The sequence below is a fragment of the Adiantum capillus-veneris genome, chromosome 19 (genome assembly GCF_014529385.1).
Source record: "Adiantum capillus-veneris isolate H3 chromosome 19, ASM1452938v2, whole genome shotgun sequence".
Classification (NCBI taxonomy): Eukaryota; Viridiplantae; Streptophyta; class Polypodiopsida; order Polypodiales; family Pteridaceae; genus Adiantum; species Adiantum capillus-veneris.
Window position 1 is genome coordinate 87,334,319 of NC_140949.1, and position 27,661 is coordinate 87,361,979.

The window sequence follows — 27,661 nt, forward strand, 5'->3', positions numbered from 1 at the left end:
TCTAGAAACACAATTTCAATTGAATACCCAAAAAGAGTTTGTGCACCTATTCAAAACAAGTTTTTTCGATCATTACAACACTTTTCAAGCTGACTCCAGGCATGCCCCACCAAACCAGCATAGAGATGGTTTACAATACAGACCAATTTTCTTTTTAAAAAGAATTTTGAGACACAAAAGTGAAGTGACTGCCAGCTTCACACAAGCTTCTTTGTGTCTCAACAGTTCAAACAAGAAACTCTACCTACAATGCTACAAAACTGAGAAGAAGATCTCGGCCAGCTTCATGATGGACTCCCATGATAACCAATATCTACACATCAAAAGAACAAACACAATCTCAAATGTCCTATATTGATGCACTTTACCAAGAACTAAAACAGATAGTGACTCACAGAATACGGACCAAAAAAGAAAAAACAGATCAAAGATCACCTGTTTGTATAGAAGATTAAAGAATCTCTTTTGTACAGCAAGAACGTAATGTAGCCTCAGAATCTGACAGTACCCCAAACTCGTGGTCAACAGGCTTTCAGCTTGAAGAGTCCGACTTTGTGTTTTTCTCTGAAATATCAACATGCATTTGATACAACAAATAACTGGCATTCAGCACCTGCATTACATAAAACCATCAACTAGCATTGACAACTAAGTAAAATAAACTTTCTTGCCTTCCGTTTTGATCACAAGCTTGTCAGTGAGCATGAAAGAGAGGTCATGTAACTGAGCCAGTAAAGACCCAACAATATTGTTTTTTTTCCCAGCTGCTTGCGATGCTTGGGGCTCTGTCAAAGGCTGATTTTCGGTTGCTGTTGAATTTTCCTCTTGAAGAGAGTCCACCCTTTAAACAAAAAAACAAGCTCAATTAATTGCTGAGAGAAATACTTACAAGTGGAAAGTTGCAAAGTTACACACCTGCTGTCACTTAGAGAAGTCTCATTTGGCAAAGAAGAGAAAGTGCCGAACATGTCATCCCCATCAAAAAAGTTCGACGATTGACTACCATTAGTAGCTAATATAGCAGATGGCTGCACATTCTGTTGCCATTCTGATCCAAACAATAAGTCATCAACATCGACACTTCTTCCTACCGTGGTGTCTGTATTGGAACCAAAGCAGTGTGCATTGTTTGCCCAGCCATTGTTTCCCTGAATCCCTACACTCTCTCCATCACATCTCTCTTTATTATTTGCAGCACTGCCAAAAAAATCCTCAAATTCTCCTGGTTGAACAAGTGACTGACCTTCAGAAGTATGAGATGTTGAAGGGCCAGTTGTTGCGGGTGGCGCACTCTGAAAGTCACCCTCCCAAGAAGAGAACGGATCATCATCCTCTTCAACCTCTACCATTTTCTCCCATGCAGGACCCTTATTGGTTATTGGCTCGCTTGTGCTTGCCATCATATCAAAGCCATCTGGAATGATGGTCTCACTTAAAGGGTCCCAGAACAAGGAGTCCTTCCGCACCTGTATGCCTGGAGTAGCGACGGATGTTAGTGCTCCTGAAATGTTTACTGATATAGTGTCAGATTTAGATGGAGTTGGGGCTTCCTGCTTGGTTTGATTCGAAAAAAAATCCTCTAAAGAAATTCCCTCCAATTTGTGACTGTAATCCAGAATATTAGGCTGTTTCGCAGTAGGGAGCTCAGCTTCTGGTGGAGGTACAGAGCTAAAATCACCAGAGGTGCTTGTGTGCGGAAAATCATTTCCTGTGACTGCTTCTTTAGAAGAGGTTTTCAGATCTAAAGGGGCATGCAGTGACTCTTTCTGCATACCTCTTGCTCCTGGTGCTGAAAAACTAGAAGCAGAAGGCTTATTTACATTATTTGCTTCCTTGTCTTGAAAATGTTCTTCAGCCACTCCAAAGTCAGTCTCCTGTCAACTTTCACCCATAACATACATCTCAATTCATAAAGTGGGATTAAAAATCAAGAACTTTAGATGCAAAAGAATAGACTGTAAACCAAAGAAGATAAAACCATACATTGATATGTTTCGAAGCATGCGGTGCATTCATAAAACAGGTCTGTATTGTATTCATAAAAATCTAAAAGGTCACCAACCTATGCCCACAATAACAAGGCATGCTAGACAACTCATGGGACTGAGTACATGATGAAACAATTGCTACAGCCTTCCGATACAATGGCTAGAAAGCCGAACTGAAAAAGAAACCAGAGGTCAACCCTCAAGTAACAAGTGCCCCCACAACCTGATAGGGAACGTGAGGGAGACACCATGCCAACTTCTGAAGGATTGGTCCCTCAGAAACAGAGGTATAATTAACGAACAATGACCAGCTAGATTTGATCAGCCAAGGTGTATTTCACAGTACCAAAACTGCAGGCCTGGTTCAGCAAGAAGAAGCTCCGGAATCTCCCAGAAGCAGGGAGTGAGTGTTACGAGAGGGCACCATGTGCCAACGGAAAAGAACAGACTGAACAGACTTTATACACTTCAAACAACAGAGCTGAAAGAGATACACAGCAGACGAGACACAGTGGTGGAGTTCCACCCCAAGAGAGCACTGGCCCCAAACCTTGGCGCCCCTTTCAGTATTTCTTTATATACCTATGGCTTTGCTCTGCATTTGCACCTAGTAGAATGTCAGAGAGAGAGCCCACAGTTCATATTTAAAGTCCCTTGGCCTACTAAAAGCAGTTTACACGAAAAGCTTGCAGTCCCAAGAGCATATGGTCCAAAAGCTAGCAATATAGGCAGCCAGCACATTTTGCAGAAATTTCCTACACCTGCCAAGTCAGCATGTTAGCGCATTATGCGGGCGTACGTACAGCAGCCACGTCATCATGTCAACACATGTTGCGGGAGTCCGTACGACAGGCCATCATGGTTTTTACGATAGGGGTTTGTGTATATAGGGTCCTCCTTTATCATGGGCCCCATCGGACGCGACCTTGTAAGTTGGGTTGTTAGGATTTTTAATCCCAACCCCTCATGACTTTTAGGCCCCTTCGGTGAGGATCTATTAGTTGGTAAAGACTTCTTCTTCTATTGTTGCTTCTGCTAGGGTTTAGGCCCCTTGGCCGGGATCTGCAAATTGGCTCGGGTTAGGCTCGAGGAGCCCTACCCGAGTCGGTCTTCAGTAGCTTGACACGTCAACAGTCTATGACATCCCCCTTTCTTGAAAGAAGAGTGATCATATCCGATTATATAACTCAAGTTAGCTCAAAAATATCCGAGAGTCATTATGTTTTCTCATTCCATATCGGAGCTCTTGATATTCACGCGTGGCAAAATTAGCCATCACACCCAGACCGCATTGATCTATAACAGGTGTCTCTGTAACCAACTTGGACACTCCAAGTCAAGATTCTACTGTGACACGACACAAATTCACTTCAAAACAATTCACAGTTCACAATTGATTCGACACCGCCCGGCGGAGTTCCGTGCCTAGAGATATTGGCCCCAAAGACTAGCGCCCCTTTCGATATTTCTTTTTGTATTAATCTGTAACTCAAAGTACAAGGGAGTGGGAGGGTCTCACTCTCAGACTCTGCGTCCAGATGCTCTGAGAAGTGGGAGCCCTGCCCACACTTACAAAGGTATTACAAGGGATGCCAAAAGCTGTAAATCAAAAAGCCTTGTAAAAATAAAGCAACTTTTCTCTCACAAGGCTTGCTAAAATAAAGCAATTTAATAAAGTTCTCTCTCTCTCTTGCTAAATTGAGTAGGTAAAAGCAGGTCCAACAATTCAGCCTGAGTTCCGGGACCAACCAGCCAAGGAGAGGGTGTGTTTGCTTTGTTCTGCTGCTCCCCATGTCCAGGACCATGCCTGACACAACACCTGGGGTGTGTGTGTGTGTGTGGCTTCCCCTGCCCAAATGGTTGCCACGTCACTCATTTGTGACATACCCCCCTCTGAAAGCATTGTAATCACCCTCGATTACGCCTGCAAAACAGACAGAAGCCATAACTGTCTTAGCAGACACTGACCGTTAGTACCGACGCACTAGGAACACACATCTAGCACATATACCAATCGACAGTCACATCACACGACATCACAGGACATCACATGACAAATCACATTCAAAATTCATTCGGATCTCAAACCATGATTTATCGGCAACGCATCTAGATCCACTTAGGACCTCATAGATACCCGATTGACTAATCCCTATTGCAACCATGTCTATCGAGATCATTCAGACCAAAATGCTGCAGTCATTTTGTCTATCAGTTCTGCACTTAGACAAGTCAAGAACAAATCAATATCATATTATCGGGAATTCCACTTCATAAAGTCATACAGCAGAATACTGTCAGCTCACAGTATCCTTGAAACTCAAAAGAGACATCAGTGACTTTAGTATCAAAATCGAGGCAATCTATTGACAAAGGAGCGGAGCGACTCCCCTCTTGTGCATACCCGCTGCTAATCCAAATGCTTCAAGGTAAAGATTCACAATCTGAGGAGTGTCTACTAGGTCCTCCTCCTCCATTCACTTCACATCCAATGCGGAGTAGGTCTTGAATTTAACCAAGAACCGTCTTATCGCTTAACCTTCTGTTTTTCTGTGCCAATATCTGTTTTGGAACGAGTATCTGCTCATTTTCTTCCACTTGGGTTGCTCATCTGGCTCCCCATTATCGGGCACATCGCCTTTAAAAGGCTTCAAGAGACTCACATGAAAACATTGTGAATTCTCCAAGTATCGCGGAGCTTCAGTCTAAAGGAGCCATCATTTATCTTTTCGAAAATTTGGAAAGGTCCGTAGTATCGCATACTAAGCTTTGGAAAAAAGAGCCTCTCCTTTCCCTTTTTTCTTTCTCAGGCGTGCCTTCTCAAAACGTAAGAGCACCCAATCGTTCTATTGCCTTTTTCTAAGATTTCTGCAAAGATGTCGATCTGCTGCCTTTTTCTAAGATTTCTGCAAAGCCTTCCAGACCAAGTCCAACTCCCTCGTGAACTGGTCGGCTTCAAAAAAATCTTATCTTTCGTGCTAAGGAAGGGTAAAACCTTTGTAGCAAATTCAATAATCTCAAATGGCACCTTCCCCCATCAAATAGTTAATCGAGTTTCTGTAAGCATATTCCACCAAAGATAAAAACCCTTTTCCCATGAAGTCTTCAGATTCAAAGAAGAAGACTTCAACAAATCCAGTACCATTGAAGTAGCAATCTCTGATTTCCTGTCAGTCTACAGGTGGAACGATGACGAGAACTGCAACCGCGTGCCAATGTTCTCCCAAATAGGCGTCCAAAACAAACTCGTGAATCTGGGGTCTCTGTCGGAGACAATCGTCTCAGGCATGCCATGTAATCTGAATATCTGGGCAATAAACAATCGTGCACATTTTGTGTTTTCAGGAGATCAAAAATGAAATCCATTGCAATACTTTTCCAAGGGCGGATGGATATGGGTAAAGGTTGTAACAATACCTATGCTTTATGCCTGTCACAACTTGACCTTCTTGCATACCAAGCAACTGCATACAAAATCGTCCACGTCCTTGAGTCTCGGCCAAACAAAAGTATCTCTCCACACCTTTCAAGGTGGTAACAATGCCGCGGTGACCCGTAAAAGGTGGACAGTGGCATTCGGTTAGAACCTTTTCCTTCAACGGTTTGTGTAACGCACAACATCGTTTTCTTCATCAAGTAGCCATCCCGAATGGAATATTCCGCTACTACCTCCCCAATTCTGTAATCAATTGAATACATCTGCAAAAATTTGTATCTGTGGCGTACAGACCGACCATATCCTCGAAGCTTCTATGATGTATGGCGAAAATAGCCAGAACCAACGGCTTCCGGGACAAAGTATCTGCCATCAATTCCTTTTGTCCCTGCACATGGACAATCCGGAAGTAAAAGTGTGACCAAATGTTTGCCCATTGCATCTGCTTTTCCGATAGCTGCTTCTGTGACAAGAAGTAGCGTAAACTTCAACCATCTGTGAAAACCATAAAATCAGCTCCGAGTAGGTAATGTTGCCGCTGAGTAAGAGCATGGATAACCACCAAAAGCTCTTTCTATCAAATTTGTACTGTTAATTCCGACCTTGAAAACAATCGGCTCTCATAGGCAATGACATGGCCTTCATGCATTAAGACCGCATCCAGACTATGACCACAAGTATCACAATATACTTCAAACAACTTCTACAAATCCGGCAAAGTCAAAACTGGTCCTGTAGTCAAATTCTGTTTCAATTTCTGAAAGGTAGTCACCTTTGTGGATCCCCACGAAAAAGGGACTTCTCTTTGTGTCAACATATGCAAAGGAATAAGCAACCTCTGCAAACTTTCCGATGAACCGCCGGTAGTAAGAACATAAGCCCAAGAAGCTTCGAACTTCATGGACGAATCGGGCCAATCACGGATAGTCTCTAGCTGGGTCCATCTGCACTACTGCTGCTCAAACAAAGTGTCCCAAAAAGTGTATCCCTTGGCTCGGCTCACACAGTAAGGTGGCCGGTTCGATGGTGTGGTTCCAAGTATCAGATCAATGGTGTGATCCTCAGGATGAGCTGGTGGCAACTCGCCTGGTAGGCCCTCTGAAAAGCAATCCGCATGAGTGTAGAGAAAATCTTGGCGTTCTTTTTCGAGGTCAAAAACATATTCGACCTTCAATCATCATTCAATCCTTTCCAAAAAGCAAAGAAACTAAATTTCATGAAGTACAATTTCTGTGCCCTTCATTGTCAAAGTCGCTTTCTCGGCCCGGTAGTCAACCACAACGTTGTTCTTGTGGTACCAAGGGATTTCGAGTAGACGTCACAACCTCCCAAGAGAATTACGTAGAAATCCTCGTACCCTAAACACCCCTGACATTGCAAACGAAGTTTGCCAATGATCGATGTAATGGCAACATCTCGTCCAGGTGCCGCTAGAACTACCTCTACCTGTGGCCTCAGCCTGTCGGGCGTAATTCCCAATCGAGCCGCTCAAGTGAAAAGAAGTTGGCCTTGGCTCCTTGATCCAAGAAAAAGAGAGCTTCCTGATCTTTCACTTATTCTAAAAGCGGCAAAGTTTTGTACTTTCATTCATTTGATTCGGTTCGAGCCCCACGCAATGTGGTACCAGTTCTGCTTTCATCTGCCTTTTCTGCCACATTCCTTAGCTGCTTTCGAACTCTCTGACCTTTCTTCATCATGTTCTTTCGGTGCCTTATTAGGGGGAGATATGCCCAGTTTCCTCGCATTCAAAACACTTCCCCGCTTTGATGTAGCTGACCCTCTCTCGAAGAGTGAACTGGGGTCGTGCATCCTTTTCTTTCTTTTCTAGGTTGCTCTTCTTCTTTCTACTTTCATTGTTCAAAGTCTGTTCGGTCCTTTGCGTCATGATTTCATATGTGGGGTAGGTCAAACTGCTTGAATTAATGGCAAAACCCAGTTTCGCATGACTTATCTATCTGGTCCTGTATGGAATCTGACTTTTGCTCTAAGCAATGATCTCGGATCTCTATAGGAAGTCCCAAGGTAAACCGCTCAATCTGTTCTTTGAACGAAATCTTCTTAAATGAAGAGGCTCCAGAATCTCTCGTAATATGCGTCCAATGAATCTTTCTTGGTCATCCGAAGATGGTTCCAAGCAGTTCGTATGTCATGTTCGTACTCCCGAGTCAACCAAGAAGAAATAAAAAGCCTTTTAAATTTCGGCCATTTAACTGGCGCTTTCTTGTTCAATAGAAGCGTGGACCACCAAGTTCGAGCATTTCCCTTGAAGTAAAAGGTAGCCCTCCGAATCTTGGAGTGCTCTGAGTAATGTCCTCCAGAGAAAGCTATGTCAAACTGCTGTATGAAGGCCAAAGCCTTCGAAGTATCTCGAAATCCAAAAATCGAGTCAAATTTAATTGATTGTCCACCTTCTTTAAACTCTCGGACTTTCTTGCTTTTATCCTCCAGAAAGTCATGTTGGTTGGCTTTATAGAAATTCTTCTTCTTTGCATAGAATCTGTGATCATCGGAATCCGAACTGTCTAAAGACGAGTCCTCTGTAGAACTGTCAGAAATTGGGCGAAATCTAGGCTTCTTTGCCTTTTTCTTGCCCTTTCCAAAGCTTTGCTTTTTGCTTCGCTTTTTCCCTTTTTTCTTCGTCGCTCGAGTAGAGCTAGAAGAGCTGTCAGAAGAAGAAGAAGAAGAAGAAGAAGAACAAGATACTCCTTCAAATCTGTCTCATTAAGTGACTACAAAGAGTGTGTGAATAGTTGATGCACGTGATGAAGCTTTAATGGAAAGTTGCCTTCTCCCTTGCTCTATGTAGCACGATGATTTGCTCTCGTGCATCTCTCTCCCCCCTTTGCACATATGGTAATGCCCCACTAGTTGGGCTCCTCACATGACCATGTACAGTTCTGGGGGTTTTATGCGCGAATTAGCCTCTTCTAATTGTCCATCAGTTTGTGGATGAAACGAAAACAAGAACTTGAGCGTGGTGCCCATGTTCTCAAACAATCCTCTCCAAAACAAACTTGTCATGCGAGGATCACGATCACTGACAATCACTCTGGCATTCCATGGTACTTAAACACATTGTACATGTAACTAAGTCAAGACTTTGTAAATAATTAATTTATTTACGAGAAAAGAATTATCTAATTAGTTGTGTGCACATTAGAAATAGATTTAGCAGTTCTGGGGCCTCAGGTGCGTCCAAGTTTGGGCCAGTGCACCTCAGGGAGACCCTAGCAGAAAAATACCCTGAAGCCCTAGCGATTGGGAAATCGGGACTTCAATAAAGGGGTAGATAGCAACCTCAGATTACAGGCTCAGAAAGATACGCACGCTAGTGCAAGCACAGGAATGAGATGGGGTCCTTAGAATAATAAACCTAAGGCCTGAATCATTTTACGGCCTTAGGATAAGTCAATTAATGTATTTTTAAATTGTCTATGCCGGACCAAATGGCCGGACAAGTGCGAACAGGTAATGCCAGAGCAGTGTCGGTACGGCATTGCGCTGGGGAGCAGCGAACAATTTCATTAGTAGCATATGTGTATGTGCAATTGTGAGTTAATTTGCACATCTCATTAATAGCCTAGGGATTTTTAAAAGTGAAAGTTGAGAGGTTTTTCAAGTTATTAAGTGTGCCACTTGGCACACTTACCAATGCAAACTAACTCTCTCTCTCTCTCTCACTCTCACCCTCTCTCTCTTCCTAGCGCCCCCTCTCCCTGATGGCTATTTAGGAGCCCCCCCTCCCCCATTTTCAAGGCTGGCAGTGCACCTACCCCCCCTAATGTGAGCGTGCTCTACGCAGTGGAGCCCTCCATTGAAGCTTGAGAGCAGCCCCTTGCGACATATGTGGTAGCCTTGTGCTCCCATTGTCAAGAACAAGGGATCTCACAGTCATAGACACCTTCTGGTGAAGTTTCATTGCGAGAAGCTGTCGTAGACGCTCTATTAGCAGAGTGCAGCTGCTGTAATTCTCTGTTTTCAGCCCCTAATCACCTCGATTAGGGCTGCTTTCAGCAGATCAACCATAGAAATTCTCTTCTCTCTCCTTATCCTAAGCCTACATCAAGTTTGGTGCAATTCCATCGCGTAGAAGACCTCTGTTTCGGCGTAGGGGTGTGCACAAGTAAGAATTTCAGGTTATGTACAGAAAATTACAACAAGCATGTGCGTGTGCGTTTTTTTTGTTTCTCTTTTGTGTTCGATGCATGAATGAATGAGCATGAAGGTAACACATAACGGAAGATGGACTTTCCTCTGTGAGAGCTTCCGAGGAGCTGTTTTGGAAGATAGACTCTCTTTTCGAGAGCTTCCAACCAGTCTCGCAGAAGAGGGGAAATCCCCTAAGCAGAAAGAAAGTGGAAACACTTTCTCAGTCAGTAGTCAGAACAGAACAGAAGAAAGAATAGAGGACGGGCGTATGCCCCGTTCCAGTGCTTGTAAAGATTCTCCCTTAGTAATAAAGATATTCTCTTTATGGGGGGGGGACCAGCCCATCTTCTGGTCCCCAATGAAGTGTCAAGTTTTCTCTCTCCCTCTAATTCTCTTGAGTATTTGAAGTGCAATTAAACGTCAGTTTACGCTTCCGTATTTTTGTGACAGTGGTATCAGAGCAAGGTCCCCTCTCTCTTCCTGAAGGGATTGACGACTCTCGGCAGACTGCAGAAATGGGAGGACGCGAGATAGAGTTCTCTCTCCTTCAACAGCAGGTGGAAGAGTTGCAGAAAGCTCTCTCCCATCCAGAAGTCCAAAAGATTCTCCATACTCTTGAAAAAGGGAAGGAGAAAATGCCGATGGGGTCAGGAGAAATCCCGCAGAACCCAAAGGCGCCACAACCAAAAGGCGCCACAACCAAGGAAAGATCCTTTGATTGGAACCTCTCCCATGCACGAGAGGCAGAAGAAACCTCCAGAACGTCATGTGCGGTTTAATCCAAAAGTTCAAGAGCAAGATCCCCCTGATTCCCCTCAATTCTCTTTCATGAAGGATCTGGATGACATAATTGCTCCGGAAGACATGTTTCTCGAAACTCAAACTCTACTCCAATCATAGGGAAGTTGAATCTAAAGGTCGACGACTACAAGGATCAAGAGTCTTTCTTACTAGCTTCACTTGAAGGATGCGATGTTATCTTGGGGATGCCTTGGCACTACAAGATGCATCCCATTCCTAACTATGTTCAGAAAACCTTATCTTTTGCTCATAAAGGAAAGGAGTATCTTGTACTTGCAGATGCAGGTGATTGGCGTATTCCTATCGCCAATCACATTGCCATCAAGAAAGAAATGAAAAAGTGTGTTTCAGCGTACTTGATTTTTGCAAGAGAGAGAGATGTGTCTGTTTCACAACTTTCTTCCTCTTTAGAGCAAAAAAGTTATTAGAAAGTTATAAAGATTGCTTTGCAGATGAACTTCCAAATGAACTCCCACCTTCGCGACCTGAGGATCATACAATTGATTTGATCCCAGGAAGTTCTCCTCCAAATCAGCCCCCTTATCGAGTTAGTCTAATGCAGCAAGAGGAAATTCTCAAGCAGGTTAACGAACTTTTGGAGAAGGGCTTAATAAGGCCTCGTACTTCTCCATATTGTTCCCCTGTCTTGCTAGTACAGAAAAAGGATGGCACATTCCGCATGTGCATAGATTACAGATCTCTAAACAAGATCACAATCAAGAATCGATTTCCAATCCCTCGGATTGACGACATTCTTGACAAGTTACAAGGAGCAAGTGTTTTTAGTCGTATAGACTTGAAGAGCGGTTATCATCAAATCCGCATAGCTCCTCAGGATGTGCATAAGACTTCATTTAGAACAACCTTCGGGTTGTATGAATTCTTAGTGATGCCTTTTGGACTCACTAATGCACCAGCCACATTCAACAAAATGATGGATAGAATCTTCCACTCATATAGAAGTTTTACAGACGTTTTCTTTGATGACGTCTTAAACTTCTCAGAGTCGGAAGACGAACACTATAAGCATCGCGCGTTAGTGTTTGAAGAATTACGCAAACACAAATTATTTGTGAATGCTAAGAAGAGTGAATTCTTTTTAAAAGAAATCCACTATTTGGGCCATATAGTGTCTCACAATCAGGTGAGGATGGACCCTGATAAGATTCAAGCAGTTGTAGAATGGCCTACGCCAACTACAGTACATGATGTACGAAGTTTCCTTGGCCTCTGTTCCTATTATCGACGTTTCATTCGAGCTTTTGCCGCGATAGCAGGTCCCCTCCATGACCTGACAAAGAAGCAGATTCCATTCCATTGGGGGTCTGGACAAAAACAAGCTTTCAAAAAGCTGAAGTATCTACTCAATCACGGACATGTTCTCACCGTCCCTGATCTTCGCAAACCTTTCGAGGTATACTGCGATGCATCTGGAGATTGTGTAGGAGCAGTTTTGAACCAAGAGGGTCACGCGATAGCCTATGAAAGTCGGCGCCTTAAAGATGCAGAGTTACATGTCTCCATATACGAGAAAGAGCTAATGGCAGTAATCCATGCTCTTTCCATTTGGAAACACTATCTCTTAGGAGCTGATTTTATTATCAAGACAGATCATCAAAGTCTTTGCTACTTTCTCACACAGAGAAAGTTATCAGAAAAGCAGATGAGATGGGCCAACTTTCTTTCAATGTTCCATTTTCAGATTTTACATACTTCTGGAACAAAGAATGCAGTTGCAGATGCTCTCTCCAGGCGTCCAAAGATCAATGCACTAACAACAATTTATCATGAGAAACTAGAATCTCTCAGCGAGATGTATCCTCAAGATCCAGACTTCACCACAATTTGGGCAGATCTTCAAGCTGGTCACTCAAAGCCACCTTATTCCATCAGGGACAATACACTTTATCGTCAACAAGCAATATGCATAGCTCAGCCCTTACGACAGAAGGTGATGGATGAAGCACATAATTCTCCTTGCCAGGCATCAGGGAATTGTTTCCACTACTAGTGCCCTCGAAAGGTATTTCTTTTGGCCAACACTCCGTGCGGACATTGAAAAACATGTACGTGAGTGTTTAGTCTGCCAAAAGGTAAAATATGACAGACATAAAGTTTATGGCAAGCTTCAGCCGCTCCCTGTGCCTAACACGCCATGGGAAAGTATTGCCATGGATTTTATAACGGATCTTCCTAGATCCAAGAATGGAAATGATGCAATCTGGACTATAGTAGACAGATTCAGTAAGCAAGCCCATTTGCTTCCACTAAAGAAGACGATCAGAGCTGATCACATGGCTAGAATATTTATAGCTCAGATTTTTAAACACCATGGATTGCCAAAGACTATTGTGAGCGACAGAGATCCCCGCATGACTAGTCTATTTTGGCAGGCATTGTTCGAAAACTTGGGAACTAAGCTTGATTTTTCATCAGCTTATCATCCACAAACAGATGGTCAAAGCGAAATCGCTAATGCCACTGTTTTAGATCTCCTCAAGTGCTATGTTTCGGAACGACAATCCGAATGGGAACAGTACTAACCAATAGTTGAGTTTGCGTATAATAATACCATACATTCCTCAACTGGTAAAGCTCCTTTTGAATTTATTTATGGGAAGCCACTCTTACTTCCTATTATGGTTACCAAAGAAAACATCTTCGCCGCATATGAATTTGTGCGCAATATTGATATTGCCCATCAACAAGTAAAGCAAGCGATTCTTCGTACTCAAGAGCAACAGAAGAGAAAAGCAGACAAGCACAAAAGGAATCTCAATCTAGAAAAAGGACAATATGTCCTGCTTCAGTTTGAGAAAGCTAGATTGAAAAAGCGGGTCGGCAAAGGGAAAGTTGTCAAACTTTCCCATAGATTTTACGGCCCTTTCAAAATTACAGATAAAGTCAATGACGTGACTTTCAGATTGGATTTGCCTACTAACTGGCGCATCCATAATGCTTTTCATGTCAGTCTCCTCCGACCATATATTGGACCTCCTCGAGTGGCGCCCGTACAAGAAGATCCTGCAGAAGTCGAAGAGACTGAGGAAATCCTTCAACCTGAACAGATAATACACCACTCGGAGAGACAACTCAAGTCGGGGAGGGGAGTCTACATCGAAAGTACTTCGTCAAGTTCAAGAATTACACTCCTTTAGATGCAAAGTGGATAACTGAGTCCGATCTTAAGGACTACCCTGACATCTTGCACAGTTATGTTGACGCTCTACAGTTGAGGTCAACTGTTTAGAACCAAGAGGGATGTAACTAAGTCAGACTTTGTAAATAATTAATTTATTTACGAGAAAAGAATTATCTAATTAGTTGTGTGCACATTAGAATAGATTTAGCAGGTATGGGACCTCAGGTGCGTCCAAGTTTGGGCCAGTGCACCTCAGGGAGACCCTAGCAGAAAAATACCCTGAAGCCCTAGCGATTGGGAAATCGGGACTTCAATAAAGGGGTAGATAGCAACCTCAGATTACAGGCTCAGAAAGATACGCGCGCTAGTGCAAGCACAGGAATGAGATGGGGTCCTTAGAATAATAAACCTAAGGCCTAAATCATTTTACGGCCTTAGGATAAGTCAATTAATGTATTTTTAAATTGTCTATGCCGGACCAAATGGCCGGACAAGTGCGAACAGGTAATGCCAGAGCAGTGTCGGTACGGCATTGCGCTGGGGAGCAGCGAATAATGTCATTAGTAGCATATGTGTATGTGCAATTGTGAGTTAATTTGCACATCTCATTAATAGCCTAGGGATTTTTAAAAGTGAAAGTTGAGAGGTTTTTCAAGTTATTAAGTGTGCCACTTGGCACACTTACCAATGCAAACTAACTCTCTCTCTCTCTCTCACTCTCACCCTCTCTCTCTTCCTAGCGCCCCCTCTCCCTGATGGCTATTTAGGAGCCCCCCCTCCCCCATTTTCAGGGCTGGCAGTGCACCTACCCCCCCTAATGTGAGCGTGCTCTACGCGGTGGAGCCCTCCATTGAAGCTTGAGAGCAGCCCCTTGCGACATATGTGGTAGCCTTGTGCTCCCATTGTCAAGAACAAGGGATCTCACAGTCATAGACACCTTCTGGTGAAGTTTCATCGCGAGAAGCTGCCGTAGACGCTCTATTAGTAGAGTGCGGCTGCTGTAATTCTCTGTTTTCAGTCCCTAATCACCTCTATTAGGGCTGTTTTCAGCAGATCAACCATAGAAATTCTCTTCTCTCTCCTTATCCTAAGCCTACATCAAGTTTGGTGCGATTCCATCACGTAGAAGACCTCTGTTTCGGCGTAGGGATGTGCACAGGTAAGAATTTCAGGTTATGTGCAGAAAATTACAGCAAGCATGTGCGTGTGCATTTTGCTTGTTTCTCTTTTGTGTTCGATGCATGAATGAATGAGCATGAAGGCAACACATAACGGAAGATGGACTCTCCTCTGTGAGAGCTTCCGAGGAGCTGTTTTGGAAGACAGGCTCTCTTTTCGAGAGCTTCCAACCAATCTCGCAGAAGAGGGGAAATCCCCTAAGCAGAAAGAAAGTGGAAACACTTTCTCAGTCAGTAGTCAGAACAGAACAGAAGAAAGAATAGAGGACAGGCGTATGCCCCGTTCCTGTGCTTGTAAAGATTCTCCCTTAGTAATAAAGATATTCTCTTTATGGGGGGGGACCAACCCATCTTCTGGTCCCCAATGAAGTGTCAAGTTTTCTCTCTCCCTCTAATTCTCTTGAGTATTTGAAGTGCAATTAAACGTCAATTTATGCTTCCGTATTTTTGTGACAGTACATGAACAACCGTGCCATCTGATCAGATTTTATCTTCTTCCTGACAAGAATGAAATGGACATGTTTGCTAAACCTGCAAATAATGGTCCATATACCATCATTCCTTGTCGGCGTTCTTGGAAGATCAAAGATAAAATCCATAGCAATGCTTTCCCCTCGCTTATCTGGAATAGGTAGTGGTTGTAATAACCCTGGTGCCTTTTGCCTGTCAAACTTGACCTTTTGGCAAATTGCGCATGCTCGCACAAAGGCATCCACATCTCTCTCAAAGTAGGCCAATAAAAGAATGTCTCGACCGCTCTCACTATCGTATCAATTCCGTGATGCCCTGCATACGGTGGCACATGGCTTTCTACCATAACGTTATGTCGCAATCGCCTAGTGACACGTAGTCTGCCATGCATCATCATAAAACCATCCTTGAGGAGGTAGTGCTCATGGCGTTGTCCATCTTGCAAAGATCCTTGCAAAATCTTCATCAATAGCATTCTGTTCCTTCATGCCATCAAGCTCATGATGATAAGGAATTGACAGCTGAAATTTGTGGCTTTCTTGATAACGCATCAGCCACAACATTTTTCTTGCCTTCCACATGCATAATCTGGAAGTGGAACATAGAAAGAATGTTTGCCCATCGCATATGCTTTTCGGATAACTTTGACTGTGTCAAGAAGTATCGCAAGGTCTAATGATTTGTCTAGCCAACAAAATCAGCACCTAACAAGTAGTGCTTCCAGCTAGAGAGCACATGAATGACGACGAGTGGCTCTTTCTCATAGATTTGCATAGTCTATTCTAGCCCTTGCAAGATTCTGCTCTCATAAGCTACTACCCGACCATCTTGCATTAGCACTGCTCCGATGCTATTGCTACACGCGTCATAGTGGACCACAAATGATCTGGTAAAACAATCACAGGATTTGAGGTCAACTTTTCCTTTGAGAGACTAAAAGTTGAAATCTCTTTTTGGGTCCATTTGAAAGTGACCCAAAAAGAGGTGAAGAGGTGAAGCTATCTCTGCAAAATTCTTGATAAACCTTCTATAGTATGAGCACAATCCCAAGAAGCTTTGGACATTGTGCACAACCTTCAAGTCTGGCCATGTCTTAATAGCTTCAACCTTTGCGGGATCCATTTACACACCATCCTTTGACACTATGTGGCCAAGAAAGTGGATCTCTTCCAAGAAGAATTCACGTTTCTTAGGATTGACAAGTAACGTGTGACTGCATCAAACACAATGGTCAAGTGACGCCTATACTCTTCATTCTTCTAATAGATTATCATGTCATCAAATAATGTGTCAACAAACTTTTGATGAGAGCGGAAAATCCAGCAGGAGCATTTGTAAGACCAAATGGCGTCACTAAAAACTCATAGAGACCAAATGTGGTCCTAAATGCAGTCTTGTGCACATCCTTTGGCCTGATACGAATCTGATGGTACTCGCTCTTACGGTCTATCATGCTGAAAATTGCAGCACCCTCTAAACGGTCAAGAATATCATCAAATCTTGGAATAGGAAACCTGTTTTTGATGGTATTCTTATTCAACGCACGATTGTCAATACACATGCACCAAGAGCTATCCTTCTTCTACACTAGGAGCACTGCAACCCCTTCTCTAAAAGCTCCTCAACCTGGCCCATAATCCCTTTCTGCTAAGCCGCACTAACCCTGTAGGAAGGTCCGTTTGGTGGGCTACACCCTGGCACCAAATCTATCGTATGGTCCTCAGGCCTCTCTGGCGGCAATTGTGGCGGTAATGAATTAGAAAAATGGTCATTAAACTCTCGCAAAAATGCTGACCTTTCTTTATCTAACACAGAAATTTGACTGACAATTATCTGAAACATCACGTGCAAAAATCAAGCACGCAGAAAGATGTTTCCTAATTACAAAAGTGATAGCTGAAGCAAATACACTAGGGTCAGATTCCCTTTGAGCTTTACGTCCAAAACATGCCTATCCTGAAGGGTGATCTTTTTGTCGAAGACATCTAGCACGCCATGTGTTCGGAACAACCACGGAATTCCCAACAACGCATAGCACCCTTCCAATGGCATGATATAGAACTCTTCTATGTCCACATACGTCTGAATATGCAGATGCAGCTTTCCAATAATGGGAGTAACACACTCTGAGTGGCCAAGACATGCCAACTTTGCCTTTGCCATGTACCCCATCTCTTCAGCTCTGATGCCCAACTTCATAGGTAACTCTGGTGAGATAAAGTTCTCTTTGGCACCTGGATCAAAGAAAATAAGTGCCGTCTGGTCCCTATGCTTTGCATAACTCGTTGGCATCCGAGCTTGGCTTGTCACCCACCATGTCTGGCACTAAACCTGCCGCCGTGGGTTTGGGCTTCTTTCCTTTCTTGTCCTCTTTATTATCTGAGTCAACTGGTCTTTTCCTTTGTGGACAATCTGAAACCGACCCGTAGGGCGGTAGGTGTTGGCTTTCACCCGAAATTCTTTACCTTGAAACCAGCCCATGGGGCGATAGGCATTGGCTTTCACCCGAAATTCTTTACTTTAACTTTACGACACAAAGGAACTGCACGAATAAGCCTGTGAGTGGAATAAAACACTTCAAGACAAACCACAACCTGGCAACTAGAGCGCTACCAAGCATACAACGACACCCTGTTGGCCCCAAAGACTGGCACCCCTTTCGGTATTTCTTTATTCTTATTATACTTGAGAAAAACCTATAAACTTCCACAAAATGTCCCACTTTTATCGGGCTAAAATTCCTCTATCCAACCCAGTTTCGGCAACATAACCACAGTAGAAGTCTCCACGGACAAAATCCCAAGCAAACATAGACTTTCCACGCACTTTAGAGCTCTTTGCAAAACCTGGCGAGAAATTGCAGCTCGCTAAATTCTCTGTTTTGAGCTCCGATCCGCGTGTCGATCACTTTTCTGGGTAGCCCTCGAGCTCTCACGCCTGTAGAGATCACTTGCCCCTTGAATTAGACGAGATTCCTCACGGGAAATCTCTCCACCTCTACAAGCACCCAATGCTTTCCCGAGGCTCCCCTGACAAATAAACGATCCGAACCCTTGCACCTAGCTATCCATGGCTGTAATTGCAGGTTTTTGACCCAATTTTGCCAACATAACAACGCAAATATCCCTGTAGGTCAAAAGTACACGTCAAGGACACTTTCCCTTACTGTATGGAAGCTTTCCAGCGAGCTACAGGTCAATTTCAGCATGCTGTAATTTTCTGTTTTGCCGCTTTTAGGTGCCTTCTGCCCTGTACACGCATCCCAAGGCCTTTCCGAGGCTCCCATGGCGATTCCTTGCAATTTAGGTGCGAAACCCTAAACCTGCAGAAAAACACAGCAGGCTGTAATTCTCTGTTTTGGACCGTTTCGAGCGGAGCAAGCACGCCTACATGTGTCTCAGGTGCTCCCGCACGCAATGGGACAGTTCTCCTGTAAATCGGACAAGTTTTCACGCGAGAAAACTCTCCGTTTTCGCATTCCTTCACGATGGAACTGTGCGTACCTGAAGGAGATTAGCAATTAGCTAATCCGGTTCCTGTACGAAAGGCTCTTGCCTTGGCAAGCGGGCATAAAACCCCCATAACTTTACATGGTCATCTGAGAAGCCCAACTAGTGGGACATTACCATATGTGCAAAGGGGAGAGAGAGATGCACGAGAGCAAATCGTCGCGCTACATAGAGCAAGGGAGATGGCAAGCTTTCCATTAAAGCTGTAATCACCTGCACCCACTACTCACACACACAGTAGTACTCACTTATGGGCTGAAATCAGCCCCCTCTCTCAAATTGGGCACCCCCTCTCTCATGCAGATATGGTAGAGCCTGGAGCCGCCATGTGTCTCTTATGCCTCTTTTGAGTTAATTTCTTAGTACCCACCAACTTATAAGTGTCGCGAGGGGCCTAAATGACTTTGAATTGAGCCTAGACACCCTTTTACTGCTCGGATTCCAATGCCGATTAGCCCGACCAACTCGTGGTGACCAACCCTTCCCAACTGCGGGTGAAACTCTCGGCCATCGGCCGTTTCACCCTGGCCACGCAATGTCCGGTCATTTGCAACTTCAAAAAGAGGGTCCCAAAAATTAAACAAAAATCATCGGAAAGAAACCAACAACTCAAGTTAGCAATTGCCACGTCCTTGTGACACAATCGGTAGCAAAGTGACCGAGCTGCTCGTACATAAAGCATTTATTCTCAACCCTCAAGACCTTTTCCTCGAGCAACTTACGCACAAAAGGCTTCGTTTTCTGTGCCTGCGCTCCAAAAGTCCCGGCTGAGTCCTTGTCCTTGTTGACCTTTTCAAACCTTTGTGACACTTTAGGAGCCGTTTTCACAAAGGGCTTCTTTGCTGAATTTTTCTTTTGCTGCCTCCCTTTCACGTTGACCGAAAACCCACTGTCCTCTCCCTTCAACAAGGCAAGACCAGTGTTGGTAACTTCCATAGCTTGAGTGAGGGTAGCCACTCTGTTCTTTGTACAGTAATCTCGAAGCCCTTCGGGCAGCCCACGACAATACTTCTCTGGCAATGACACAAACCTGTAGGAGGTTACTGAGAGCAACGCTTTACAAAACCTCCGATTGTACTCCTGTAGGCTCTTGCAAGCAGCCGCAGTGAGTTGGTGCCAATCCGTCATGACATCGGCTTCAAATTCATTTGACAGCCTTGCAGATACAAACATTTGCTTGAAGTATACCCATGTGGCGGGTGCCTGTCCTTGCATCAATAGTGTCGTCCACCATGTAATCGCATTCCCTTTCAAGAAAGTGGCAACTTTCCTGACCTTAGAGGCCTCTGTAAAATTCCCCCTTGCATAAGCTGTATCAAACCACTGGAGGAAAGTAAGAGCCTTTGCCTTATCCTCAAAGCCGCTGAAAGTGTCAAACTTTACAGTTGCACCACCTTCTTTGTAGGCTTTTGGCTTTTCCAATGGCCCCAAATCATCATAGGGAATTGTCTGCAACATGGGCACTGTAATAGAGATCATCGGCATTCCTTGGCCATTGACATTTTGCGTCGTAAGTGCCATATCTCGCTGCTGTCCAGAAAAACCAGCCATGCCAAAATTGCCCTCTGGCACCTTAAACTGGCCCTGATTGCTATGAAAGCCTTGCTGCATGCCGATATTACCATACACGGGGTTCGGCTTTGGAACACAGATCCACCCCCAAAATACCCACGATGTACCGTGGATGGTGGAAAAACCTGATGCATTGCCTGGAAACTAGTTCCTCCTGTCCATTCAATGCAACATGTGGACTCTGAAAGGTGGCGGGCTGAACTAGCAAAACCTGTGGAATTGGCGTCCTAACCACCTGTTCATGGACGGAAGGAACCTGTCTTGGAGTCCTAGCAGACTCCGCGACGTGCGAGTGCTCTCTATCCTGGTGGGACGCATGAAGGACTTGGGCTTGAGCCTCAATGGGCTCTACTGGCTGTGTGAGTTGCCTTGTCTACTGTGGCACTGGCGACGCTTGCAAAAGCTCCATTAACCTTGGGTTCTACACCAGTCGAGTGAAAACAGAAACACAACAGCAACCAAATGAGTCATAAGAGGAAGAAGAACTGGGTAGTCCTTCAAAACGAGCACGCTTCTTCTGCAGATGCAAAAGAAGATTGACGGCCCAAGTAAACAGGGTAGTCATTCCCCTTCCTGCGCTTCTTCAATTGCTTTTTCGATTGATTCTTCGTGTCCAAAAGCTGACTGATCTAGGTTTGAACCACCTCTTGAAGTTCTTCTTCTATAAACATCCTCGGAGTAGGAGGTTTCTTGATTGTCGGTTTAATTGGTGGTTCGGTGCCTTTCTACCCCACTGAGTATGCACTTCAGCCATGGACTGCTGAGTCAAAAATTTTGCAAACTGGGGATCTTTAGCAAACTGAAGCATCTGCTTTGTGCACTCGTCAACCTGTTGTCAACGTTGTATCTCCAAAAGTTCATACTGTGTAGGCCGAGGTGGGTGAGTACTTTTGTTAAGTCGTTTGAATTTTATGCATTGCCTCATAATTTGCAGAAGAGGTTGATTGGTTCCGTAAGTGTTGCGAAAAAAGGGATCCGATTTCCCGATAGAAGAGAAATCGGCCGTGCTCTGATACCACTGTAACAAACTTGGACATCCCGAGTCACAATTCTGTCACGACACAATAGAGATTCACTTCAAAACACTTCACAAATTTAAGAGTAGACACGGCCCAGCGTAGTTCCATGCCAAGAGAGAGAGACCCCAAAGACTGGCGTCCCTTTCGGTATTTTTTTCATATTAATCTTTGAGCAAAGTAGAACTGCCCGCGGGTGCTCGCTCTCAGACTCTGCATCCAGATGCTCTGAGAAGTGAGCCCCTTGGGTCACTAATAAAGGTTACAAAGGGATGCCAAAAGCAGAGCTCCCAAAAGCATTAAACTCAAAAGCCATGAGCTCCAAAAGCATCTTGGCTAAAATCTGCCAACAAAAGCAGCTAGCGTTAATTGCAGAAATACGTACAACCAAGCCATGTCAGTAGCCAACGTAAAACGCGAAAAATCGGTACACTGCCACGTCAGCTAGTCATGGCCGAGTCTTGGACTATAAATCCCAAGGAGTGCCTAACCTAACATCCAAGCAAAAGGATGGTATTAGATGCAGCAAAATTGATAGAATAGGTAGAATCAAGGATTCACACTTCCACAATCCTTTACTCTTTCCTTGCATTAATGAATGGAACTTTGCATTATTGATGGTTTCTTTTACATTCTTGAGACAAAGAGCCAGAGAGATGAGGTAGAGATGTAGAGAGAGAGAGAGAGCAGAAAAACACATCGATGGGGTCACAACCGACCACCCTCTCAAGGGGCCCCCACACCGTTACCGATGTGGTATTTGCTTTAGATTGTGTAAATAGAATATACACAGATGCGAATACCTCAATGCAAGAGTCGAATCAACTTGAATGGATGATGTAGCCACGGTAATTCTTCATGGTGAAGCACCTCCGAGCTGATTTGATGCACCTTGTTGATCTGTCTTGATGCAATTGTGAATGGCCACCAAGACGAAGCCCTCAAGCTGATTTTCCATGACAACGAAGGAAATGATGGAGCGGATGATGGATGGCAGATCAAGCACTCGACGTCAGCAATGATACGTCAAAGATTAGGGCTGCGATGGCTGCCAAAAACGCTTGTATGGTCATAGATCTAAATCGATGAAGCTGACAGTAACAAGCTTGGACACCCAAGCGAGAAATCAATAGCAACGTATACCTTCATAAGTTCAGAATAAAGAGGGAATAAAGCACTCATAAAACTATAAAAGCAAGGGAACATAAGAAAAGAAAAGAAAAACAAAAACAAACAAACAAACACATTCTTAAGTCCTGAGGTAAGCTAAATACGAAATCGAAAAATGAATACTACTACAAACCTACGAAGAGCAAAGAACCAAACTTGACAATATGTGATCTCAACTTCGCTACTTGTCCAAACAGGAAGAAATCAATAGCAACGCATGAACAAAAAACTGCAACAAATTGAACTTGATTGGAGAGAGAGAGAGAGAGAGTCAATACTAAGTGGCGAAGTTCCTCTTCCAAATACACTAGCCCCAAACACTGGCGCCCCTTATTAGATATGAAAAGCTACTGTCCCTAAGGACGTTTCCTAAAAATATGCCGCGAGCTCCAAGATGTCCATACAAATGCCACGCCATCATAGTTAATGGTTACATACTTGTCCAACTTGATCTGGCCACTTTCAGGTGCTTGAAACAGATCCTCTTCGATTGAAATGCCACATCATCACATTTGTGACATATCCCCTCTTGAAAGAAGAGTAATCATCCTCGATTACATTTACAAAACAAAGGACGGAAAACCAGCCCAGTAGACACTGACTCTATGTATCCATGCACCAGACTACACACATCTAGTACTTGCACAAAGACAGCAATCAGTACACACTCACATCACATTCATATCATTATCCTCGTCCAGGTCACAGATAAGAATCATGAACATTGTAACTTATTTAGCAATCACATCCAAACCAAGCTAATCTTTTCACGGATGACTTGATATACTAAATCTTGTTACTATCATATTCACATCACTTCTCAATGTTCATGCAAGCATGCCAACGACCATCCCCACAAGAAAGTACATCCACAAAGCATGCATCTGCAAAAACCCTGATTCACATTGGATTTCGGATCAACATTGACATAGCTCACATTGAACACTCAAATGCAAAAAATAAAACTAGTCATCTCCTCTATTCCAAAACTATTGATGCACATAGAACCCTATCCAGCTATCTCATCTTTCCAAACTTATCATGCACTAAGATCGATATCCAATCATCCCATCTAGATAAAACTTTTAATACACTAGGCTCACATTCACAAATGTCGTATCATTTAGCCATCACATCTAGATCTCACCGATCTCTAGCAAATGTCTAGATGCACTAAATTCTTCATATCAATCATCAATATCACCCTTACCGGTGAATATAGACAAAATGCTACAGACATTTCACTGCTTGCACTCAAACAAAGACACATTTGCATGAATACATCGATCAACAATCAGTTTAAGAATTGTCATTTCAATGTAAATCTTTTCATAAAGTCATTCCACAGAACTCTCAGCTTGTCAGATCTCTAAAATCTCAACAAGAAATTAGTGACTTCATTCCATCTAAATAATATGTAACGAAAAAGTGGAGTGGTTTCCCTGTTGTGCAGCACGCATCGCACCAAATTCAACCCCCTGATTTGATGTGCACTGAAGGAATAGACGATGCTAAACCAAAAGCCTCAAGGTCCAGCTCTAGTAACTAAGGAGAATCTCATGGGTCCACCATCCACTTTGCTTCAAGAGCCAAATAGTTCCTTCTCTTGACCAAACTATCGACGGACCAGCTTATCCTTCACTTTCCTTTCCTTGTGCACTCCTGTGTGACACCAGGCGAACGTAGGTACCGGTTCCAAGTTTCCCACCAAAACTATCGACACGCTCCAAGCTTGAGGCTTAGCCTCGAGGGTATATGACAGGGAGTTGAGTCATGTTTTGCCTTGTGTCGTGTCATGTGTGCAAAATGCATCTTTGAGAGCTATCTTCTATAGCCCCTAATAACAAATACTCCGTTAGAATCTGCTATGCTAGGCATGCCAACAACCTCTCACTGGAAATGCTTGGTCTCGTAGAGTTGCTAGAAACTTCCAATTAGCACTTTCTTCCATCATCAACTACATAGATGCAAAAATACTTCAGTTTTTAACCACAAACAGGGGCAAAAGGCATACGCCTGCATACCTAACTACTAAATTATAGTACGCAACTATAACATGCACAAATAACATCAAGAAGATACATCATTCTAAACTAGCATTCATATGAAGCTAATGCAATAATCAACGAATTGAAGTCTTCTGACCCACAGATCCGTCTAAAGTTATAGTACTCTCTGAGTATAACTGCCCCGATTAAAATGGGACAAAAACTAAAGCGATACTTCATGCTCTTAGGCTTCATAACAAGAATAATCTTTGATTCACAATATTGCTTGACATATAACAAAGTATCAATCAATGAATGTGTTATGATGCCATCAGAATCAACCCCAAATGATTTGCATTTGCTCATACCAACAACAACTGCCATGTGGATCATGCAACCTGAAGCTTTGCAGAATATGAAGTGAGACGATTAATAAATGAGCAACCCCTTTCAAGCACACAGTTTCAAAGACAAAAATAGCCAATCTGCAAAACCATAAAATGTAACCATAAGAAGGAACGATAAACCAAAACTCAGAAAGAATATTACATGCATAAGACTTCTCGTGCCAATAGAACATGTGCATCAAAACTGAAAACGACTACGATCAAACATAGAAGCCACCACCAACCAAAACAAGCACGAACCATGTGATCTTCCCTTTATGTTTGCTCAGTGTCTACTTGACTACCTCAAGTCTGTGCAGAATGGACCGCTCAAAGAGAGGAATAATTGGAATGCTTCCTCAAATGCTGGTCTTACTCTATTGTATGTTACTATCAAGATTTAGATCTACAACACCTGCACAATCCCCACATACTCACAATGGAAACTACGAAAATATGGACTCGACTCTTAATCACTTAGGTAAAGCATTCCAAAATGCACTAAGGTTAACTGATGTGAGCAAAAAGCATGCTGATATCAACATACCAGGCCAAGACCTTCAGAGAAACAACGAAATGCAACAGAGGAAGTTATAGACGGAGGGGAGATCTCGATGAAAGTGGCATCACAGGCGAGGCATAGGCGAGAACGAGGACCAAAGGGAAGGGGTGCCTGACAAGAAGGGCATCGCGGGCAATCCGGAGGGCCCACATGCGTCAGCAGATCTGCAAGAGAGGGAATCTGGGAGGCAAGCTCCTCCCTTGCATGAGATTGTGAGTAGGAATAGGAAGCCAAGGAGGAAGAAGCGAGCACAGATCGCGTTGCCCTTTCCAAGCGTGCTGCTATCTCCGCCTCTCTAGGAAGACCCATCTCTGAGACCACAACGGATGAGTTCTCCATTCCCTTTCTTTGCTCAGCGCTCTCGAAATCCCCTCGACGACGCGGGCCTCAATTCTCTGCTCTTCTGTCACACTACAAAGCTGCTGATTTCATCTACGTTTTACAACTTCCATCGCAAGCCTTGAGAATTATGGCACATTCGTGGACGCTTCGTTTAAATAAAAATAAGTGTACATGCATGCAAATAGACGCCCACCTCCTCAGAAACAAAGATCACTCATCATGGCTAACATAGCCCATTAAAGCAGTGAAATTAACCATTTTATCCTGAAAGATGGGAGGAAAGGAGGTTATTGCTGTTATATGTGATGTCAACTTAACAGCAAACTCCCTATGAAGCGCATAATGCCTGTTGTACAACCATTGATAGGTTGAATGGCAAATCCTAGGGGTGTTTCTCTCCCCTACATACCCACATAGGAAGTGCAAGAGATACTCAGATGCTTAATGACGATTGCAATTCCGCATTAGGTTTTGACCTTGTAGGATTTCAGAGATGGGAACTAAAAACCTTCCCCCCTTGATACTCTAGACCATCTACAATTAGAGAGAGAGAGAGAGAGAGAGAGACTATCCTTTCTCCAACACCTTTGTTGAAAGCATGAAAGAGAGAATGAGATATGATCCTCTATGAATGGCTCCACTTAGTACCAGCAAGCATGTCACAATCATGTTGCATAGGAGTTTTGTGAAAGTTTCCATGTATCACATTCTCATTGGTGGAAACCTTGTGCTTGCAAAACTCTGGATGGTTGTTGCAACAGGGCCATGACAATATTTTTAGATACATATCAAACATTATCCTTCATGTTTGTGCAAAATCTTAATTCCATTATGCATCAACAATATTGTGATGTATCTGCTGCATAACCTCACCACCATGAAACTAGTACCTTTGGAAGTTCCCTTATGCCCTATGCCTCATAAAGGGCATGTACCATACACACATAGCACCCCCAACTTGTGTTATATTATGGTAGCACAAAGATGATATCTTGCTTGCATGTGTAAATACCTTTATAGAAGACACTAGGAAATCTAAGTTGGGCCACTCCATCTCCTTGTCAAAGATTTGTGAAGAGTCAAAAGAATCAATCTCTTCTTCAAAGATGCTCCATTTTCTCTACATTGGAGATCCCCAACATCACCTTTACAGGCACTTAGCTCTACCTTATAGATTCACAATATCGTGAAGAAGATATGTATTATCACGATCACTACTACTTTGGACATTTTTGTTAGAGTTTTGGCATCTCAAGTGAACTGCACATAGTGATCCCATTATTTATTTTGGCTTTTAGGTATTTATTTTACTTATTTGTTAAAGTCTAGGTGGGGCACTTTACTGAGGTGGGTATATATGCGACCTGTTGCCCCCATTGTATTACATATTTGGTTATTCATTGCCAAGGTTGATTGGTTCAGGAGACTCACTCTCTCTCTCTCTCTCTCTCTCTCTCTCTCTCTCTCTCTCTCTCTCTCTCTCTCTCTCTCTCTCTCTCTCTCTCCGCTTCTGCATCATCGACTTTGACATGGTATTGTGAGCCCTAGCGGAGGAGGAGATGCACCGAGAAGAGCCCTTGAGGAGAACCTCCCTCGTCGTCAACACAATGCCCTCTTTCGGTGTTTCAAAATGATGCTCCCCCACCCCCTCTGTCGCGCTGCGATCGCTAGAGTTTTTAGCCATCACGGTCTCCTTGGGCGGCGGCCATGTTCTCCCCCACGCCAACGTTTTAAAACGCTTTTCGATCGGCAGCCCCTTGTTGTTGACAGCGGTGTTGCTCCCCTTTGGACAGTGTTTCAAAACATTGTTTGCCGGTGCTACTCCCCTTGCCACATCGTTTCAACACGCTGCCCAGGATCCTCGTCCACAAAAATCCTACTAACAATGTTTCAAAATGCTGCAAGTGGCTAGCCACTGAGGCTTGGAATTTGATAAGGGACAGTGTCATGC

The 27,661-nt window shown here is 43.6% G+C and overlaps 1 protein-coding gene across 2 annotated transcripts; it reads right to left on the reverse strand.

Annotated features, from left to right (window-relative positions):
* Positions 1–25,936, reverse strand: LOC147434414 (uncharacterized). Of its 2 annotated transcripts, XM_086490884.1 has the most exons (7): positions 25,354–25,936; positions 1,244–1,874; positions 916–1,156; positions 672–841; positions 552–564; positions 436–462; positions 1–313 (listed from the first exon to the last, which is right to left on the reverse strand). In XM_086490884.1, the coding sequence occupies exons 1-7, from the start codon at positions 25,705–25,707 to the stop codon at positions 253–255; spliced, it is 1,497 nt and encodes a 498-aa protein (XP_086347010.1). In that variant the 5' UTR covers positions 25,708–25,936; the 3' UTR covers positions 1–252. The 2 variants fall into 2 exon arrangements, 1 of the variants encoding a protein (XP_086347010.1); XR_015185361.1 differs by having other exon boundaries at positions 436–564; positions 916–1,874; positions 25,354–25,901.
* Positions 25,937–27,661: the final 1,725 nt, after the last annotated feature.

What these genes read in the sequence shown, in the direction of transcription:
- LOC147434414 (XM_086490884.1), bottom strand. Translation starts at nt 25,707, where the DNA reads ATGGAGAACTCATCCGTTGTGGTCTCAGAGATGGGTCTTCCTAGAGAG. An exon ending in TCTCTGAAGGTCTTGGCCTG is followed by an intron (nt 1,875 to 25,353) that starts GTATGTTGATAT and finishes GAAAGTTGACAG; the next exon opens with GAGACTGACTTTGGAGTGGC. An exon ending in TTAATCTTCTATACAAACAG is followed by an intron (nt 314 to 435) that starts GTGATCTTTGAT and finishes TTTGATGTGTAG; the next exon opens with ATATTGGTTATCATGGGAGT.